The sequence below is a fragment of the Rhinoderma darwinii genome, chromosome 2 (assembly GCF_050947455.1).
Source record: "Rhinoderma darwinii isolate aRhiDar2 chromosome 2, aRhiDar2.hap1, whole genome shotgun sequence".
Classification (NCBI taxonomy): Eukaryota; Metazoa; Chordata; class Amphibia; order Anura; family Rhinodermatidae; genus Rhinoderma; species Rhinoderma darwinii.
This window is the reverse complement of record NC_134688.1, coordinates 369,588,920-369,611,131: the sequence shown is the minus strand read 5'-3', so window position 1 is coordinate 369,611,131 and position 22,212 is coordinate 369,588,920. Positions and strand designations below refer to the sequence as shown.

Sequence of the window (22,212 nt, the reverse complement as noted above, 5' to 3'; positions counted from 1 at the left end):
TTTGCAATTTAGTTTTATTAATTGAACCTGACAAATTTATTTCACATCGATTTTTCTTTTTATTACAAACATTAACTAAAATCCCATATTTTTAAGAAATGCCCGTGACTTTATGGACCATTGGCAAACTACTGTGCTACATGATTACACACACTCAACTCTGCTGCATGTACAATACACAAGGCTCTGCTGCACACGTGTCAAACCAGTGGCCCTCCAGCTGTTGCAAAACTACAACTCCCAGCATGCCATAAAAGCACGCAGCAACCAGGGTATGCTTGCAGCAAGCTGGGAATGCTTGGGACTTGTAGTTTCGCAACAGCTGGAGGGCCACAAGTTTGACACCACTGCTCTGCTGTGTCCACATTACAAACACAACTCTGCTGCATGTACTGATATATGTATACATGCTGCATTACACACACAGCTCTAGTCCAGTTCTCCGTCCGTTCCTGGACACTACATTCTACCACGAGACGTCCTCACACACTGCTCACAAGGCTCCTCCCACACATGTGACTGATCACATGGTCATGACATCACCAAAGGTCCTTTAGCCCACTACAACTAGTATTCATCATTATCAGGAGGCAGAGTTGCTACTGTTGTGTGGTAAGTGGGAGGGAGCCGGTTAATGGTTCATGATCCTACCATGGAGGATGGGTGGAAAATTCAACAGAGGCCTCACATGGGTATGACAGGGCCAGTGGCTGCAGTCTGTAGGTGACTACGTCACTCACACAGCCTGCTGCAATGTGTGTGAAGGACCTGTATACCTGCACCTCTCTATCTATGAAGGGCTTCAGCCTGTTCATGTTACTGTGGTAGCTTTATCAAAAAGTGGAGTAGTTGCTAATAGCAACAAATCAGGTTTCGGCTTTCAATTTCCAAAGGGTCTCTGGAAAATGAGAAACGGGATCTGATTGGTTGCTGTAGATGACTCATCCACTTTTCCCTTACAGCAGTTTTGATAAATCTTCCTCATGGTGTATATATCCGCTATGCCAGTATCCTGTTTGTGGGGTGAGCATCCATATTGGCGAGTGTAAAAACAGACGAGACGCTTTACAAGTGTCCTAGATCTTTGGAACCTATAAATATTTTAAAGGGTACCTCCAACATTGATGGCATCTTCGTCTCCTGACAGGAGTTTAAATCTGAGGGAGGTGAAGTTTTGCCACGTAACAAAACAACGCCCCCGAAGCCTCTCCTGCAAAGACCCTATTCAGGAGACTGGCACGCCAGTAACATATGTAGTACCCTTTAAGGGAATTGCTTAAAGAGGATCTGTCACCTCTCATACATGTCTGTTTTAGTAAATAATTGCGTTCCCCATGAAATAACAATTCTGGAGAATATTTTCTTAGAACTCTACGTTGTGCCGTTCCTCTGTTATTCTTCCTAAACAATTATGAATAAATTGACAACTGCCATACAGACTCTCAGGTGCTGTATGTACGAAGAGATCCTCCTAGAAGCAATGGGGAGAATATCTCCGCACGTGCAGCATTCGATGAAGCATGCAAGGATTTTTTTTTAATCAGATTTGTACTAAATCTGACAGAATTTTTTTTAAATTGGGGGTACAGTAATGGCGCCATGCAATGGGACTTATTATGGCTCTGTACAAAATGGAGCCGTAATATGGCCGTGGGCACGTGGCCTTACGGACCAAAGTCTTCTTGGCTAATTGGCCAGTAGGGACCATGTGCGTGCACACAGAGAACCTATCTTACCGAGACGAGTAGCACCTGCTGGCTTGAGATTCTTAGGACACCCTAAGTTAATGGAGTCTTTCACCATAACCGGTTTTCAACAAATGCTTGAGGCCACTTTCAGATGGGCGTAATACGGGTGCTTTTTTTTTTACTCCCTGACCTCTTGCGATTCATCAGAAACTGAGTTAGAGCGACAGAGAAGCCTATGGTGCTCTAACTCCGTTTCTGATGAACGGTGGGACATCCGGGTGTTGCATCCATAATACGGGCGCAAAAAAGCACCCGTATTAAGCCCGTCTGAAAGTGGCTTTAAACTAAAACTTTAAAAACATTTAGTAACGCCTTAGTAACAGTTTTCTAATACAATTGTATTTTTGGAATTGTTCCCTTTTAACATTTGGAGCGAAGTTCCAGTCAGTGTTGTCCATAACAACCAATCAAATTCCAGCTTTCATTTTTCTAGAGCTGGATTGAAAATGAAAGATGTGATCTGATTGGTTGTAAAAGGCAGCCCTGAAACTTTTTATTAGAAACAAAAAACTAATTTTATGCCTTCTGACAAATTTTAATTTCATCTTCTTCTAATTCAAGGGTCAGCAAAACTTTTTGGTATGGTGTGCCGATTTTAAAGGGGAAAAAAAAAAAAGTTACAGACTCTGAGAGACAAGCTCACTTATTGTTCCCTGCCAGACTTATAAAGGATGAGGCCGAACACCATTCCCTTGACTTGGTTGACCGCTCTAATGTGCAGCGACGTCACTGTTTTTTTTTATTGGAATCCCAAGCAAGCGCTGTGAGTTATCTGGCATTGGCGCACACTAGAGCCATTAATCAAGCCAAGGGGATGGCGTTGGACTAGGTTTTGGCTGGAGAGCACTTGCAGGGCTTAACACTCAGCATGCTGGGCAAACATGCCCCACGTGCCAGCTGTGGCACACGTGCCATAGGTTGCTGACCCCTGTTCTAATTGATCGTTTTTATTTCCTAACACCTTTTCGCTATTATACTTCTATTTTTCCAGGTATCTCCGAGGTTGTCATCCTTTGGAAATGGCTGCTCACACATTGGGCTCTCGACCCCGTACTGGAGATGTTTTGCAGGGTCCCGGCGAGGTTACAGACTTCGGCTCACTGCTCCTGTCACGCCCTGTGCTCGAGGGCTTGGAGGCAGCCGGCTTTACCAAACCCTCTCCAATTCAGAGCAAGGCCATACCACTTGGAAGATGTGGGTTAGGTGAGCGGAACATGAAAGGTGGCAGAGTTATCCATGTTAAAGAAAACTCCACTGCTCTCTGCTATACTGTACCTAAATCTAGAAATGCAGAGACTTCTTTATTTTACCCTTACAAATATTGGGCACCGTAAAATCCTAGACGTTACTATCCGATATGGGTGTGTGTGTAAATACACGCATGTGGTAAGTGAAGGAGAGAAAAGCAGCAGGAGAACGGTATAGCAAGCCGAGATTCATGGTTTCCACCAGATAAGTCATTTCCCCTACATTATAATGTCAGATGTGTATGGAGAGCAGATTTTTCTGCAGTTTCGCTGCGGATTAGTGGCAGAATCCGTGGCGGAAAAAATTATTGAACTCGCCCTAACAAGTCCCCCGAAGTAGCGCCCACTGTGTATCAGCAGGAGCTCCCTCTGTGCAAAGAAAGCGTAAGCCACGGATGTGGTCATGGAAAATTAATTTTAATTGTCTGGTTAAAAAAAATAAAAAATTTGGTTACCCTATAAGGCTATGCTGAGTTACAGAGGTTTTTTTAACCTAGAAAAACAACCATCAGGCTTTACACTAACTATAATTCAGGCAAAAAACGGAGAACTTTAATGTGCATAAGTATTCACCCCCTTATAATATTGATCCTCAGTCTTATCGCCACTTGGGATTAGAAGGGAAATGTTTCTCCTTTAGGGCAGATTGTTTCATGTCTTATAGGTCTATTTTTTTTCCTTCTTATAACAAAATCATAAAATGTACCCCTACCCCTTACCTTCACCCGTCCCCTGGTTGAACTTGATAGACATGTCAGTACTTATGTAACGAGCACGAGCAGAAAGTCGCTGAACGTGTCCGGTCATTAAGATTAAAAATATGCTGAAGGTACATTTTCTTTTTGCTTATTTTAGATCTAATTGTTCAGGCGAAGTCCGGCACTGGAAAAACTTGCGTCTTCTCCACGGTGGCATTAGATTCTTTGATTCTGGAGAATATCGCAACGCAGGTATTCTTCTTTTTATTTATTCTAACGTTTCAATCGCAGTATTTCACCATATTGGTTAGGTGTTTACATGTTTTTGTTTTTTTTCTAGATTTTGGTGTTGGCACCAACAAGAGAAATTGCGGTTCAAATCCATTCCGTTATTATATCTATAGGGAGTCGCATGGAAGGGTTGGAGTGCCATGTTTTTATAGGAGGGACACCATTGCCACAGGACAAAACGCGACTGAAGAAGTGTCACATCGCTGTGGGCTCGCCTGGTAATCGCGTTTCGTAGTCTCCTAATAGATGACGTGTTCGGTAGACCGCCTACTATAAAATAAAGGAATCGTCTGATGGTACAGCCAAGCCTACCACATAGCTTAATCCGCACATGTGGGCTGAACAGGGTCTAGCAAATTGGCAGAGGTGGGCGGATTGTTGAGCAGGATCGGGATTTAGTTTGAAGGTAGAACAGAATGAGCAGCGTATCAGTGGGGTTGAACCTTAGTCCGCATATGTTGTTACGTCCACAGTGACATGATGTCCAAAATTGCAGGTCTTTATAAGACCTTAGCAGATGGCAAGGGAGAGAGTTGGAGGACACTAAACATTTTAGTTTAAATGACACCCGTACTTCATTTTAACAGGGCTTTACTAAAGAATACACAGATCAAATCTAATGCACCGTTCTGCTTAAAGGGGTTTTCCAGTCCCTAAAAATGAATGGCCTATCCTGGATAGGCCATCAATATTTGACTGGTCAGTGTCCGACTGCCGGGACGCCCCCAATTAGCTGTTTTGACGGGGCCGCATCACTTGTAGGAGCGCTGCTTCCTCTTCATTTCTCTTACTACTCGTACTGTGAATTGCCGACACACTTGTAGCAGCGGTTCACAGTGTTACAGCCATCTCCCATTCACTTCAATGGCAGAAGGTTGTAACACTGTGAACCACAGGTGATTCAGTGTGAGCAGTGAACAAAATGAAGGGGAAGCCGTTTTCGTACGAGCGCTGCGGCCCCCTTAATACAGCTGATCGGCGGGGGTCCCGGGAATCTGACCCTCACCGATCAAATATTGATGGCCTATTCTGAGGTTAGGCCATCAATGTTTAGGGACTGGACAACCCCTTTATTAGTGCAAGGCCTTGAGACAAGTCCTGCACCAGTCAACACAGGGGTTCTGTTATTTTTTTTTTTACCTAACCCAAAAAAAGCTGCAACTACCAAAATCTGATTAATAATCCAGAGAGCAAATTAATAAAAAAAAAATAGATGCATATTCTATTCCAGTAAACCTTTCTTAATATCGCTTAGCTCCAACTTGTCTACTGTTCCTTCATGATTTGTCATGAGAAGTAACACAAATGTTCACTGCTCAGTACAATTCTTCTGTAAGGGTTGACATTCTGGGCTTCCGCTTTTTGGAATCTGTTCGCTGATGGCTGGAGTCCATTCTTGGCTTTAGTGACTATCTGCTTTTAATTATGTGTAAAAATAAACTCTGTCTTATGTTGCCAGGCTGCATTTGCCAGTCTGGGATCACATGAAAATTTCAATATTTTATTTTTCCCCTGTTGCAGGCCGAATAAAGCAATTAATAGAAATTGGCTTTCTCAATACATCCAGCATTCGGCTATTTGTTCTTGATGAAGCGGACAAACTACTAGAAGAAGGAAGCTTCCAGGAGCAAATTAAGTAAGGAATTGTGAAGATATTTGGCCGCTTTAATTGAAAACTAAATGTAAATGATACACACAAATAACAACAATTCCTGCTTTAATATTTTCCTCTCCTTTGACCCTGTTCTGCAATGTGGGACATTAAAGAGGCTCTGTCACCACATTATAAGTGCCCTATCTGCTACATAAGGAGATCGGAGGTATAATGTAGGTGACAGTAATGCTTTTTATTTTAAAAAACGATCTATTTTCACAACGTTAGGAGTGATTTTGGTTTATGCTAATGAGTTGCTTAATGCCCAAGTGGGCGTATTTTTACTTACGACCAAGTGGGCGTTGTACAGAGAAGTGTATGACGCTGACCAATCGGCATCATGCACTCCTCTCCATTCATTTAGACAGCAGAATCGCGTTCTTACTAGAACATGATCTGCAGCCACATACACAGACATTCTGCTTGATTAACGTTAATCAAGTGTCCTGATAATGAATACACATGATCATCCAGCCTGGACGTCATGTGTATTCAGAATCCTGACACTTCTGAATCTTTTCTGTGAGATTCCAGCAATGGATACGAAATCTCGCGAGATTACGGAGATAAACGAGATTTCGTTTCCCGTGCTGGAAATCTCACAGAAAAGATTCAGAAGTGTCAGGATTCTGAATACACATGACGTCCAGGCTGGATGATCATGTGTATTCATTATCAGGACACTTGATTAACGTTAATCAAGCAGAATCGCTGTGTATGTGGCTGCAGATCATGTTCTAGTAAGAACGCGATTCTGCTGTCTAAATGAATGGAGAGGAGTGCATGATGCCGATTGGTCAGCGTCGAAAGTAAAAATACGCCCACTTGGGCATTAAGCAACTCATTAGCATAAACCAAAATCGCTCCTAACGTTGTGAAAATAGATCGTTTTTTTTTAAATAAAAAGCATTACTGTCACCTACATTACAGCGCCCATCTCCTTATATAGGAGATAGGGCACTTATAATGTGGTGACAGTGTCTTTAAATTCTTTCTCCATTTCAGCCCTCCCTACTACTCTCTCACACCTGCAACTGGCTGCAGTAGGAGCCGTCACTCTGTCCTCTGTCTGCAATAGTAGACCCTGCCCCCCCCCCCTCCCTAGCTAAGCTCCAACCTTCAACCATCTGTCAGCCAAAAATGGAAGGAATCAGAAGGAAATTAATACCTGTGAGATTTCTAGAAGACTGTTCCAGAAAGGACTAATAAGCCTCAAACAGCTCTAAATAGCTCTGTACCTGTGTACATATAAGGCCTCATGCACACGACCGTAGTGGTGTGCACGGCCGTGGAGTGTCATCCGTGGGCCGCCTGCAAATCGCAGGCCGTGCACATGGCCACGTGCATTCATTTCTATGAGCCTGGACTGCAAAATACGGGTGTAATAAGACATTTCCTTTTTTTTTTTTTTTGCGGTTTCATGTTTTTCTTTTTAAATACATACACGCGCTTAAAAAAGACATGTCGTATGCACTACAATTCTCTTTCCCATTGATGTCAATGGGAAGCTTAAAGCATGCGTATTTGAAGTTTTTTTCGGCGCGTAAAACACGTCAAAAACTCGTAGAATACACGCTGCGTTAACAAGGCCTAAATTTCCTTGTTGTATCCATACTTGATAGAAATGAACATGTAGATGCCTTCTGTGTTCCAAATTGCTAGACTAAAGGCAGTTTTGGTTCCTTTTAACCCTTCCCAACGTACAAAATGACTAACAGTGCTTGCAGGTTTTTCTTGTCTTTTTATCATTAATTTCTTGGTTTAATATTGTTTTAATCTCCTAGTGAATGGTAATTTTCAGTTTTTATCATTATTTTTCTCTACCAGCTGGATTTACTCATCCCTTCCAGCCAACAAGCAAATGTTAGCGGTTTCAGCCACATACCCAGAATCCTTAGCTAAAGCTCTGACAAAGTATATGAGGGAGCCAACATTTGTCAGATTGAATGTTACTGACCCCAGCCTTATAGGTATGTGTAATCCAATCAAAAAAGATATCTAAATTGGGTAATTACCACCATTGGATTAACGTTTTTTTTTTGTGTTTTGACTAGGGTTAAAACAGTATTACAGGGTGGTGAATTCACATCCTCTTCCACACAAGACTTTTGAAGAGAAGGTGCAACACTTGCAAGAATTATTCAGTAGAGTTCCCTTTAACCAAGCCTTGGTATTTTCTAACTTACATAGCAGGTAACCTTATTGTTTCCTATTACCTACACACTAAGAGAGTATTTCATGTTGACGTGTGCCACCCATTTAAGGTGTAGTAGCAGCAATGCAAAGAAGGCTCTCCTGTAAAACTAATTTTTAATTGAAAGTATTGCTTTAGTGAGTTCTTCAGGTTCTAGTTTACTCCGCTGTATCCAAATACATTTTGGCCGTTGCTTAGCAACAGGTACTGCTGTGCGTGAGTGACACCACCAGAGGTCCTTTCTTTGTCAGCGGCCAATTTAGAGAAGCGCTAGTGGGCATGTGTTGATAACTGTCCGCCTGCACTTTTTTACTTTGTTATTTTACAGATATATTTCGTAGAGCTCTACATCTTGATTTCTTTTTATAGGGCTCAACACCTCTCCGATGTTCTCACAGCCAAAGGTTTTCCGGCTGTGTGTATATCTGGTAAGTCAGCATTCAGTTTTTACAGAACTAATGTGTAAATGTGTACTGTAAATTAGAGCCGTTATTTGTTTTACACATTACACCTTTTAAAGAGACTCTGTCACCACATTATAAGTGCCCTATCTCCTACATAAGGAGATGGGCGCTGTAATGTAGGTGACAGTAATGCTTTTTATTTAGAAAAACAATCTATTTTCACCACTTTATTAGCGATTTTAGATTTATGCTAATGAGTTGCTTAATGCCCAAGTGGGCGTGTTTTACTTTAGACCAAGTGGGCGTTGTACAGAGCAGTGTATGACGCTGACCAATCAGCGTCATACACATCTCTCCATTCATTTAGGCCGCGCATAGGGATAATTTTAGATCGCTATGTGCTGTCTTATACTAACACATTAACGATACTGAAGTGTTTAGACCGTGAATAGACATTCCACGGGATGTCTATTCACAATCTCTGCACTTCGTTACTCTGTCTGTGGTAGTTACAGCAGAGCAAGCGTAATCTCGTTGTAACCTGTCATTTACTGCGTAATCTCGCGAGATTACGCTTGCTCTGCTGTAACTACGATAGAAACAGTAACGAAGTGCAGAGATTGTGAATAGACATCCCGTGGAATGTCTATTCACTGTCTAAACACTTCAGTATTGTTAATGTGTTAGTATAAGACAGCACATAGCGATCTAAAAGGATCCCTATGTGCTGCCTAAATGAATGGAGAGGAGTGCATGACGCTGATTGGTCACTGATTGGTCAGCGTCATACACTCCTCTGTGCAACGGCCACTTGGTCTAAAGTAAAACACGCCCACTTGGGCATTAAGCAACTCATTAACATAAATCTAAAATCGCTAATAAAGTGGTGAAAACAGATCGTTTTATTAAAGGAACAGTGTTACCACATAAAATTTTTTAATATGATAAAGATGTTAGTGCTTTATTAAAAACGTTTGGATTAATTTGTGTGTTTGTGTGTTACTTTTTCTTATTTTTACACTTTTTCTTCCCTATGGGGGCTGCCATTTTTTTTTCCATTTCTGTATGTGTCGATTAACGACACATACAGACATGGAATACGGCAGCTCCAGTCCCATAGGGACTGCGAACGGGGCCCGTTCCATCCACTAACATTGTACGCCGCTGTGTGGGAACGGCGCATGCGCCGCTCCCACACAGTTCAATTTGAAATGCGCGCCGTCCGCCGCCATTTTCCTGTGGACCGGAAGTCGCGGCCGGACAGTAAGATTACTACTTCCGGTCGCGGCTTCCGGACTTGTGCACATGGAGCAGCGGCAGCAGACGGAGCGGATGGACCGGAGGGAGCGGCGGCGTCTGGAGCAGGTAAGGGATTTCTATGTATGTTTGTGTTCAGTGTGTGTTTACTACTGTATGTAAACCTACTACACTGTGTGTTAGCTCAAAAAATGGCGACACACAGTGTAGGAGGTTAGACCGTTCAAACCCCTCGTTTCTCCCGGCACTAGCCAGGATAAAGGAGGGGGGGATGCTGAGAGCTCACTAGAGCGAGGGCTTTTTACCCAATTTTTCAGCATAAAGCAATGTGGTTGCTTTACCACATGCAATGCTGCAATTTTGGGAATGGCTCCATCTAGTGACCAGCAATGGGAAATATTATAAATTAGAATCCAATTGAATCCAATTTATAATATTTCCTGACTCGTGAAAAAAAAAAAAAAAATTAGAACAATGTTCTACACACTACACACTACTATCACCTACACACTAATTGTTTAACTAAAAAAAAAAAAATCATGTTTTGCTGGCAACACATTCCCTTTAAATAAAAAGCACTGCTGTCACCTACATTATAGCGCCGATCTCCTTATATAGGAGATAGGGCACTTATAATGTGGTGACAGAGCCCCTTTAAGAAAGTCATTAGCATAAAGCTAAAATCACTCCTAGCGTGGTAAAAATAGATCGTTTTTCTAAATAAAAAGCACTGCTGTCACCTACATTATAGCGCCGATCTCCTTATGTAGGATATAGGGCACTTATAATATGGTGACAGAGCCTCTTTAAGTTTTTTGTTTATTATTTTGTCTCCTTGTAGGCAGTATGAACCAAAACCAAAGACTCAATGCTATGGCCAAACTGAAGCAGTACCATTGCCGTGTCCTAATTTCTACTGATCTTGTAAGCATCTTGGACAGTGTTTAAATAGTAACAAAGTTACAAATTGAATGGGTGGATTGGCCAATTAAGGCCTGTTCACATCAGCATTCGTTTCAGCTGAGGGGTACTGTCTGAGGTTTTCCGTCTGGTTAACCCCTCAGTGGCAAGGCAAACAGAAACCTCAGCTTCCGTTTCCCTCACAATTGAACTCAATGGTGAAGGAATCCTAGCTAATGGTTTCCGTCTTTCACCGTTGTAACGGTTCTGTTGTTTCAGACTGAATCAATAGCGCAGTCGACTGCGCTATTGATTCTGTCAAAACGACGGAACCCTGTCACAACAGTGACAGGCAGAAACCATTAGCTAGGATTCCGTTACCATTGAGTTCAATGGTGAGGGAAGCGGAGGTTTCCGTTTGCCTTTCCGTTGAGGGGTTAACCCGACGGAACCCTTCAACGGAAGGGCAACGGTGATGTGAACAGGCCTTTTAGACTGAAGATTGCATCAGAAATAAAACCGTGAATGATACTTTAGGAAAAAAGTATGAATCCGGGAGTGTTCAATGTGAAGTATTTTTCCAAGCGCCTTTCTAGGGGACTCAAACTGATGGTAAAGTGTGCTCATTTGTCATTGGGGTCATTCGGGGCATGTATTGAAAAAACTTATGCAAACCAAGTTGTCATCAACGTTGTTTGTTTCCAGTCTTTACACTTGTGTTTGAGTTGTGATGTTTACAGAAGAAAGGTTTCTGTTAAAGGGGTTGGCAATGTTTCATTAATATGTGTTAGAACAACCAAAAATATGACACTCTATCTTCGTGATTAAGCTTCTTTATCCATCTTGTGCTATTCCTGTAAGTGATGCGCTGGCTGCACGTAAATAATGGAGATCCGCCATCTGTGTGTACACTATCTGTATCTTCAGCTTCCTGCATTTAGCGCATGCGCACATGTAGACTTTATAAACTTTTGTAATTTAACACCAAATAGTTCACCTGTCACCAACCTGGCAGCCTTTTTTTTTTTTATTGTGTTGTGGTTGTACTACAAGGGTTGGTAGCCCAAAAGATGAGTGTTAAATATTTTTTATTTTTTGAAACATGTTAGACATCGCGTGGTATTGACGCTGAGAAAGTAAATTTGGTTATAAATCTGGATGTACCACATGACTGGGAGACCTACATGCACCGAATAGGAAGGGCTGGACGTTATGGTAATATGCTTAATGTCTACTTTATGTTTCATGCTTTGTTGTTGTGTGTTCTTTTTTTCTTTTTAAATATAATCTTCTAAGCTTATAAATATACGTATCTAGTGACTTAAACTAAAAACAAAATCACAAGATCCTTTTAAATTTCTGTCATTAACAAAACTTCAATATCTTTTTTTTATTTCTTTTTTAAAAAAATTTTTTATTACCAGCGAAAAATAAATATTCTCTCATCCCCCTCCTTCCAAACAACCCTTCTTCCGAACTAATCCTAATGTTTTACTATTTTCAATATTTCTTTACAGTCTATGTAGTACTAAGGCAGGGGTCACAAACACGCTGGCCGCATAAGGCCCCTGCGGCTGTCATCTGCGGCCCGCGGGGGACCGAAGCTCCCTCGTGAGAGAAGAGAGCAGCCCGAAGGAGGAGTGCGCTGGCGCTCCTTCATGACGTCCCAGAGCAGAGCTTATACTAGTGCTCTGATCTGGGACTCCTGCTCTGAGGAAGCCCCTGACATCACTGTCAATATATGGTGCTAGAAGCAGCTCTGCTCCGGGGTTCCAGCTGGGGAGGCCCCTGACATCACTGTCTATTTGTGGACAGTGATGTAAGGAGCAGAGATGGAGTCCCAGGCCGAGCACTAGTAGCGCTCTGCCCGGGACTCTGTCTCTGGGCTTGCCCCTGACATCACTGTCCATATATAGACAGAGCCTATACTAGTGCTCTGCTCTGGGGCTCCGTCTGGTGTGTGGCACTACATAAAGGGTTGTGTGTGGCACTATCTACAGATGGTACTGTGGCATTATTTACAGAGGGCAATGTGGCATTATCTAGGAGAAGTGTGTGGCATTTTCTACAGAGGGCACAGTGGCATTATCTAGGTGGGGGTATGGCATTAGTTACAGAGGGCATTGTGGCATTATCTACAGAGGGCATTGTGGCATTATCTACAGAGAGCACTGTGGCATTATCTAAAAAGTAGCTGCCCAATCTTGATATTCTTGTCTGCCAAATGCTGTTAACTGAGCAGCCAGACTGCATTTAGTGACACAAACTGGAAAACTGGATTGTTAAATTAAACACGCGGAGTAAACAGGCAAATTTCCGTTAGGATTAAATCTAGCGCTATTATCATAGTAATGTAGTATATTTATAGTAATGTAGTCTAATAGTAATGTAGTATTAGTATAGTAATGTAGTGTTCTAGTAATGTAGTAGTGTTATAGTAATAGTAATGTAGTAGTATTATTATAGTAATGTAGTAATATAAGGTTATAGTACTGTTATTATTATAGTAATGTAATATTGTTCTAGTAATGTAATGTAGTATTATAGTAATGTGGTATTATAGTAATGTAGTATTGTTATAGTAATGTGGTGTTATTATAGTAATGTAGTGTTGTTCTAGTAATGTGGTATTATAGTAATGTAGTGTTATAGTAATGTAGTGTTGTTATAGTAATGTAGTGTTATAGTAATGTAGTAGTATTATAGTAATGTAGTATTGTTATTATTACAGTAATGTAGTATTATTATAGTAATGTAGTAGTGTTGTAGTAATGTAATATTGTTATAGTAATGTGTTATTGTAATGTAGTATTATAGTAATGTATATTATTATTATAGTAATGTGGTATTATTATAGTAATGTAGTATTGTTATAGTAATGTAGTATTGTTATAGTAATGTAGTGTTGTTATAGTAATGTAGTGTTGTTATAGTAATGTAGTATTATTATAGTAATGTAGTGTTGTTATAGTAATGTAGTATTATTATAGTAATGTAGTGTTGTTATAGTAATGTAGTATTGTTATAGTAATGTAGTGTTGTTATAGTAATGTAGTGTTGTTATAGTAATGTAGTGTTGTTATAGTAATGTAGTATTATTATAGTAATGTAGTGTTGTTATAGTAATGTAGTATTGTTATAGTAATGTAGTATTATAGTAATGTACTGTTATAGTAATGTAGTATTGTTATAGTAATGTGGTATTATAGTAATGTAGTATTGTTATAGTAATGTAATGTGGTGTTATAGTAATGTAGTATTATAGTAATGTACTGTTGTTATAGTAATGTAGTATTGTTATAGTAATGTGGTATTATAGTAATGTAATATTGTTATAGTAATGTAGTATTGTTATAGTAATGTAGTATTATAGTAATGTAGTATTATAGTAATGTACTGTTGTTATAGTAATGTACTGTTGTTATAGTAATGTAGTATTGTTATAGTAATGTAGTATTGTTATAGTAATGTAGTGTTGTTATAGTAATGTAGTGTTGTTATAGTAATGTAGTATTATAGTAATGTACTGTTATAGTAATGTAGTATTGTTATAGTAATGTGGTATTATAGTAATGTACTGTTGTTATAGTAATGTAGTATTATAGTAATGTACTGTTATAGTAATGTAGTATTATAGTAATGTGGTATTATAGTAATGTAGTATTGTTATAGTAATGTAGTATTATAGTAATGTAGTATTATAGTAATGTACTGTTGTTATAGTAATGTAGTATTGTTATAGTAATGTGGTATTATAGTAATATAGTATTGTTATAGTAATGTACTGTTATAGTAATGTGGTGTTATAGTAATGTAGTGTTGTTATAGTAATGTAGTATTATAGTAATGTAGTGTTGTTATAGTAATGTAGTATTATAGTAATGTAGTGTTGTTATAGTAATGTACTGTTGTTATAGTAATGTAGTGTTATAGTAATGTATTATTATAGTAATGTACTGTTGTTATAGTAATGTAGTGTTATAGTAATGTAGTATTATAGTAATGTACTGTTGTTATAGTAATGTAGTGTTGTTATAGTAATGTAGTATTGTTATAGTAATGTAGTATTGTTATAGTAATGTAGTGTTGTTATAGTAATGTAGTGTTGTTATAGTAATGTAGTATTATAGTAATGTACTGTTATAGTAATGTAGTATTGTTATAGTAATGTGGTATTATAGTAATGTACTGTTGTTATAGTAATGTAGTATTATAGTAATGTACTGTTGTTATAGTAATGTAGTATTGTTATAGTAATGTAGTATTATAGTAATGTACTGTTATAGTAATGTAGTATTCTAGTAATGTGGTATTATAGTAATGTAGTATTGTTATAGTAATGTAGTATTATAGTAATGTAATGTACTGTTATAGTAATGTAGTATTATAGTAATGTGGTATTATAGTAATGTAGTATTGTTATAGTAATGTAGTATTATAGTAATGTAGTATTATAGTAATGTACTGTTGTTATAGTAATGTAGTATTGTTATAGTAATGTGGTGGTATAGTAATATAGTATTGTTATAGTAATGTACTGTTATAGTAATGTGGTGTTATAGTAATGTAGTGTTGTTATAGTAATGTAGTATTATAGTAATGTAGTGTTGTTATAGTAATGTGGTATTATTATAGTAATGTAGTAGTGTTGTTATAGTAATGTAGTGTTATAGTAATGTAGTATTATAGTAATGTAGTATTATAGTAATGTAGTATTATAGTAATGTAGTGTTATAGTAATGTATTATTATAGTAATGTAGTATTATAGTAATGTACTGTTGTTATAGTAATGTAGTATTATAGTAATGTACTGTTGTTATAGTAATGTAGTGTTATAGTAATGTATTATTATAGTAATGTACTGTTGTTATAGTAATGTAGTATTATAGTAATGTACTGTTGTTATAGTAATGTAGTATTGTTATAGTAATGTATAATTATAGTAATGTACTGTTATAGTAATGTGGTATTATTATAGTAATGTAGTATTATAGTAATGTACTGTTATAGTAATGTGGTATTATTATAGTAGTTCGAATAACTAATTGATTAACAATACTTTTGTATTGTATCAAATTTGAAGGTAATGCGGCGCGTCAATTTTACATTTTTTTCTATGTGCAGCCCATTTACCCGGCCGAGTTTGAGACCCCTGTACTAAGGGATATATTTTTTTAAATCTCTAGTAAATTTCATTGTTCTTTAGGCATAAGAAGGTTCTCCTTTAAAAAAAAAAAAGTTCTCACATTTATCCTAGAATAGTGTACCTTGAGTTAAAGCTGTTCCTGCTGACTTCTCCATACACATTCACGCTTGGTATGGCCAAACGGATGTGTTATTGATAGGGAAAATGGAATAAGCTGCTACCAGACACAAACATAGAATGAAATTCAACATGTCTGATCCTTTTATTTCCCCCCTGACATCTGATTATCGACCGGTCCTGCCATAATAGTATTTGCATGGCCAGCTTGGGCTTTCATACCCACTTAAAACCTCAGTCTGCTAGAGGCCTCCGAGTTAGTGCCTAGGTAATAGACCTGCCCACTCATTCCTGGAGGAAGCTGCAGTTGTGCGTTATTGCCGAGCGGATGCATTCACATTTAATAGAGTATTTTGCAAATAGGCTTGTCCTAGTAAGTGCCATGGTAAAAGTTTTAACTGTAGGTACGCTTTAAAGGGATTGTACAGGATTTAGAAAAACTTGGTGGCTTTTTTCCAGGAACAGCGCCACACCTGTCCATGGGTTTTGCTGAGCTGGGACTCTACACAATTTGTGGTGCTGTTTTTGGAAGAAAGGAGCCATGAGTTTTCTAATACTGGACAACATCTTTGATTATATATTCTGGAAAAAAATATTAAGAAAGGATGTGAAAATTAATGAATGATAAGGGATGAATAGTTGAACATCAGCTTTGGTATTTTATTTGAGCAGTATATACCTTTCCTCAGACTATTGCCCACTACTAGTCCCCCTCCCCCCTCGCGAGATTACGGTGTAAACGAGATTTTGTTTCCCTTGCTGGAAATCTCACAGAAAAGATTCAGAAGTGTCAGAATTCTGAATACACATGACGTCCAGGCTGGAGGTCATGTATATTCATTATCAGGACACTTGATTAACGTTCATGTCTGTTTATGTGGCAGCACATCGTGTTCTAGTAAGAACGCGATGCTGCTGTGTAAATGAATGGAGAGAAGTGTATGACGCGGATTGGTCATTGATTGGTCAGCGTCATACACTCCTCTGTACAACGCCCACTTGGTCGAAAGTAAAAATACGCCCAGTTGGGCATTAAGCAACTCATTAGCATAAATCTAAAATCGCTAATGAAGTGGTAAAAATAGATCGTTTTTTTAAATAAAAAGCATTACTGTCACCTACATTATAGCGCCCATCTCCTTATGTAGGAGATAGGGCACTTATAATGTGGTGACAGAGTCTCTTTAATGGATTTGTCACGGGATTGTTTCATTGGTTTCTTATTTTGAGGTAAGTTTTTCTGTCTTTCTACTTCTTCGCTTTTTAATGTTTCCGTTTTTGAAAAAAAATGTATGCAAGCTTGTCTAATAGCACAACTATGCTGTCACAGGTACCTATGGCATTTCTGTATCTTACTGCTGTCGGGGAGAAGAGGAGAACTTGATGATGTCAATAGCTCAGAAGTGTAACCTTCGTCTACTTCCTCTACCTGGTAAATGGGATGGTGGGGGTGATTTCCAGCAAAATAGGCATGATGGAGGAACTGCTGCTCTTGCTAGATATACTAGTATCTGCCCTATGTGCAAAAAAAACAGCTCCTTTGCAAAAGTGCTGTCGTCACTGCCAATAAACATTTAAGAGGTTGTCCAACAACAAACTGTTTTTTATATTAATAACAGTCAATGAAATATATCAAAAAAGTAAGTTAGTAGGCAGCCAGGCCTCTGTGATCCCCACCATTGGCAAGAACGAGGGGCCATAAATTGCCACTCTCAGCCAGGGAGCAGGACAAGCATGTGCCATCATTCTTCATAGAGATCAATGGGAACATCAGAAAAAGCCAGTTCTGTTTGTCACTCCCATTCACTGTAAACTTGGCTGTGGGGCATTGGAATAACTAGGGCAAGATGACTTCAGCTTTCATCAAAGGGAGATGTTTTATTGACATACCTTCAAAGCTATTCTATTCCATCTTCGCTTTTCAGATATTATTTTATGCAATATTTTTTCCATACTTGCATTAAAATGTAACCTTTCTGTACAGAGCCAATTCCAGATGGGCTTATGGAGGAAGCTTGTGACTGGAATGTTGAGATAAAGTCGATGAAGAACACATCTCAAGTGGTAACGTCAGAAGTCAAAACAGGGGATTCTCTCAAAACGCAAAATATGGACATAAGTTCCTTACCAGAATTGGGCATTAGCAGGAAAAATACTAAAGCTACTCAACCTAAGCAAAAGAAAGTTGCCAAAAAGAAGTCTATAGAAAAAGAATATGAGCAGGAATGGATACATGAAGAGACGTGTAGCTTGCCCAAGAAACCAACTGATGCCAGTAAACCTAAAAGGACAGTAGAAGGCTTGGGAAGTGACATCAAAATCCAACAGGGACTGGATAATTCCCTTCCTAAAATCCCAAGTTTATCTTCTTTTAAGCGTCCGGTTGTTTGCACATCATCTTTTGCTGAGCTTGTAGAAGATTATGAACAGTTTATTAAGGAAGGCTTAGAAAAACACGTGGAAATCATCCGCGTTTATACAGGAAGTCACGCAGAGAGATTTGCTTCTGAAAACCTGGATAAAGAGAATAGCTCAGTAGATATGCCTTCAGATGCTGAAAATACTGCAGAAAAAGGTGGGAATTCAAGTAACAAAAGTTATAGCTCATCTAGTTCCTTATCAGAGAGTGAAGACCGTAGTGAGGGATCCAGGTATTCGCAGGAGGAACAGAAGACCAAGGAACAGTCCAGCTGTAATCCAGACCTCTCCGCTGGACGGACAGATGGGGCTGCTGTTTGCCAGTTAAATGTGGATGACTTTCCAGTATCTTCTGAAGAGGTGCCGCAGGCAAGCTTGGTCACGGCAAACTGCCATGTTGGTAAAGACGTAATGATCAGCCATTCCAAAAAGCTTAGAAAACGGGGTAAAAAAGTAACTCGGCTGTCCAGAAGAGCAGTGTGTAAGAATACTCAGGATGGCATGTACCAGCTGGACTATATGAATGCCAGTGCTTTTCCCTATGGTAACATGAGCTATGCTGACTACTGGCGGTCATATTATGAAGCATGGCAAAGTTACCATTCTAATGTTTCAAGCTCTTATTACAGAAACGTTTACAAATGCTCCAACTGGATGTCCGCATACCACATGCACTCCGTTTACCTCCACGAAATGCTGAAGCCTTGATGCCTCATGATAGAAGTAACTCCCAATCCCAGAAGTTCACTCCTTCACATTCAATTTATTATCCTACATACTTTGCAACCTCTAAAATTCTAAATCATTTTTTTTTTAGTTCTTTTTTTTCTATTCTGCAAAAGTGAGAACTTGTGATTTGGCTACTGGTTTAGTTCATTAAGCTGAATGTCCTGTGCATGATGTGGAAAGTTATTAACCAATAGCAGAAGCTTAAATTAACCTTACCATTCTGTACTACAGAGGAACTGCCAGGAAGACCTAAATCTAAAAAGTGTATAAGCCTGTAAAGAGGAGCTGTCGGCTCTCCGGACATGTCTAGTAAATACTTGTATTCATCGTAATAACAATCCTGCAACATCTTCTCTCAGAACTCTGCATTGTGCCATGCCTTGAACAGTGTCGGACTGCAGGTCCCTACCCTATTGATAATACAAAGAGGAATTCCATATTTGCACAGTGACGAATCTGTCATGATTTAGGCGCAGATTCCGTGACTAAATCGTTGACAGAATCCGATAATATTCTGGCGGCAATGCCTTTTATACCCCGATTTACACGCTCAGGAAAATACATGGAATAATGACCGTGCTGCAGATTTTTCAGGTCCACCGCAGATTCCGCACTGCAAAGCCACGGATTAGCTCCATTGAATCACAATGGAGCTAATCCGCATGCGGATCCACTGGCCAATCCGCAGCAGAACTGAGTTTCAGGTGAGGATTTCTGCCTATGGCGTATCTGCTGTGTGTACATGGCCTAACAGCGGAACTGCACAATTAGAAGATGTGCTCCAGCATTATTTCACGGGGAAGACCAGTATTTACTAAAACGGGTGTGCCAGGAGAGCTGACGGGTACACTTTAAGCTTACACATTACATACATGTGAAAATATCAAATGTGTCGATACTTAAGAGGAGGCTTGTGTACTAATCTAAATGCATATTCCACATGACGTGCTAGCATTACGTAGTGGTCTGGTAAGATATTGCCTCTGAGAGCAGCTAGAGAGAGAACTGAGGAAGTAGGAGGCTTGTGCAGCCACTGCAGGCTACTGAAGTGAGCTCATCCTTGTGTTGGCATAACATACATTGAGATATATTAATCCTATTGAACATCACTACTCTCAACCTTTCCTGCCTGATTACGGAAAACATTTAGAGGGGTAAGTTCATTGTATTATGAAAAGTTATACAATTTTCTACTTTTACTTTCTGTATCCATTCATTGCGGCCTTCAAGAGCTCTGCTTGCAGTCATTCAGCCTTCATTATTTACGTCCAGCGGATAAAAATCTGTCTTTGTCATTTAATAAACCCTGCGATCCCCTGTGCTCATCACATGACCCGATTTTATAAGTAAGCCATGTAGGATCCTATTGAATGGATGCAAGCAAAATCTTGAAAACTGGAGGAATTTATCCAAAAACTATACTGGAAAATTGTATAACTGTTTATCAATGAACGCTTTTTAATTGCTAAAACCGTAATACTGCTTTAACGGTACCGCAAACTGGGTAAGAGAGACTTTTTGTGAAAGTTAACAAAATGTTGCAAACAGCCCAAAAGTTGCAAAATTCTCGACTTTTAGGCTGTTTTCCCTCCCATGCCAATATTTAAAAAAAAATAAGCAGAGTTTAGCGAAAGTAGGCATAGCCACCCACAGCCCGCAGAAACTGACAGAAATCGACACCAGCTGCTGCTAGCATTTAATTTAGGTTCGCACAGACAGTCGAAAATGCAAAAAATTTATTAAGAGGCGTGTTACTCTAACTTGTTTTTAACGAAGCCTGGCGCAGTTTCAAGACATCTCCCCTTTAGGTTTAGTGACCCATTGGTAACACAAATTGCCATCCTTTTATACAGAGAACTTATCTGCCCAATGTCTGTTTTATTTTCCCAAAATGTACCTTTCCTAAGATTTCATTTGTCGAATGGCAGAAACATTTGAAACAAGTTTCAGATGCTCATAAAGTTAAAGGGGTTTGCCCATCATGCCATAAATGTCAGCTAGGTGCAGGTCCCACCTCTGAGACCCGCACCTATCTTTATACGGATAATTTAGTCGTTTTCAAATCGAAATTATGGATACAAATATGCTTTCGTTTTGAAACCTTTACGGATGGCTCGATGTCACTCCCTGCCGTGTGGTCCCGGAGTGGAGCTTCTGCAGCGTTGCGCTGTCACAGCCTCAGATGGCAGAGAGCTTCCTGCCTGTGGGTAGATCACATATATGAAGGGGCTGGCAGTACTGCTCAGTTAATTAGCTATGCCTGCCCTCACCTCTTTTTCTTTGCATCATCCGTGACGTAAAAGTGGGCTGCCTGGGCTTATCAACAGCCGGACTGCCAGCCTCTTCATACGGGCCACCAACACACAAGGAGGGGGAGGAAGGGCTGGAATGTTTTCTAAGATATGTGTACACAGTGTGGTTGATGCAGGCCTGTTTGATCTTACTTTACAGGTACAGGAATTCAGCTGGTTTGTGCTCTGCTCTTTCTGCTTTGTGTAAAATACACCTGTGCAGACCTATGTGCGCCAGGTTCATGCCCATGGTTAGAGTACAAATAAAGATTATGTGAAGTCTGATACTGAAGTCTTAAATTGTTGTTCACACACAGCATGTTTTATATCAATAAAGGCTACTGAGCTGCATTTTCTCACAGTAATCCCAGCTTCCACAGCCATGTCGGTGTGAGAGGGGCAGGGTTGAGGATTTACAGAGCATTGAGAAAAGTGTCAATGCCAACTGAGCTCAAATCTTGCAGCTTCCCATGCAGACATAACAGGTCTTGGAAAATAAAAAGGAATACATACAGTAAATCATGGTGTTAGCTGAACCTTTACAAGTACATATCTAAAGATAATTTTTCCCATGACAAAGTTGCTCATGCCCTTTTAATTTATGTACAATGCTTTAACTACCAATATTACTTTTAACCAAAGAAGACTGCTACTATATACAGCTGGATCAGAATCCAATGTGTTTACTGGATGATATTCTTATTGTAAACATGATAAGAGCTAAACTGTTCTTACTTCGTAGGAATGGTAACTCCCAACAGCTGTATTTACATCATGTAGGTTCAGGATGAATACAATAAAAATGATTAGCCCCTGCAAATGATATTTGTGTGTGCCTGTGTATCAAAATCTAGGAAGTTCTATGCAAAATGGTAATCGATAGAAGGCATTAAGGTTATTCCCATTTCATAAAGTGATCGCTGAGACCTGACCAGTTCTAAAAATGAAGGTGATGCAGCCCCTTCATGGTATTTTCCTGCACAGCCACCCGCTGTGCAGGGAAAAATTTCAGGCTAGATTCACGTACATACCATTTTTGGTGCAGTTTTTTTTAAGCCAAAGCCAGAACTGGATTCAAAAGGTATGGGAAATATAAAGGAAGAACTTATACTTCTCC

General features: G+C 39.4%; 1 protein-coding gene across 1 annotated transcript; it reads left to right on the top strand.

The window, feature by feature from the left end:
* The first annotated feature begins 538 nt into the window (after nucleotides 1-538).
* On the top strand, nucleotides 539-21,918 carry DDX20 (DEAD-box helicase 20). Its single transcript, XM_075853875.1, has 12 exons — nucleotides 539-612; nucleotides 2,740-2,951; nucleotides 3,851-3,945; nucleotides 4,034-4,202; nucleotides 5,506-5,620; nucleotides 7,466-7,608; nucleotides 7,693-7,831; nucleotides 8,202-8,260; nucleotides 10,335-10,417; nucleotides 11,503-11,608; nucleotides 16,988-17,089; nucleotides 17,642-21,918. The coding sequence occupies exons 2-12, from the start codon at nucleotides 2,768-2,770 to the stop codon at nucleotides 18,781-18,783; spliced, it is 2,337 nt and encodes a 778-aa protein (XP_075709990.1). The 5' UTR covers nucleotides 539-612; nucleotides 2,740-2,767; the 3' UTR covers nucleotides 18,784-21,918.
* The last annotated feature ends 294 nt before the right edge of the window (nucleotides 21,919-22,212 follow it).

Coding starts and splice junctions, on each gene's coding strand:
- DDX20 (XM_075853875.1), top strand. CDS start 2,768: ATGGCTGCTCACACATTGGGCTCTCGACCCCGTACTGGAGATGTTTTG. Junction 3,946..4,033: donor TGGAGAATATCGCAACGCAG/GTATTCTTCTTT, acceptor TTTTTTTTCTAG/ATTTTGGTGTTGGCACCAAC. Junction 8,261..10,334: donor TCCGGCTGTGTGTATATCTG/GTAAGTCAGCAT, acceptor GTCTCCTTGTAG/GCAGTATGAACCAAAACCAA.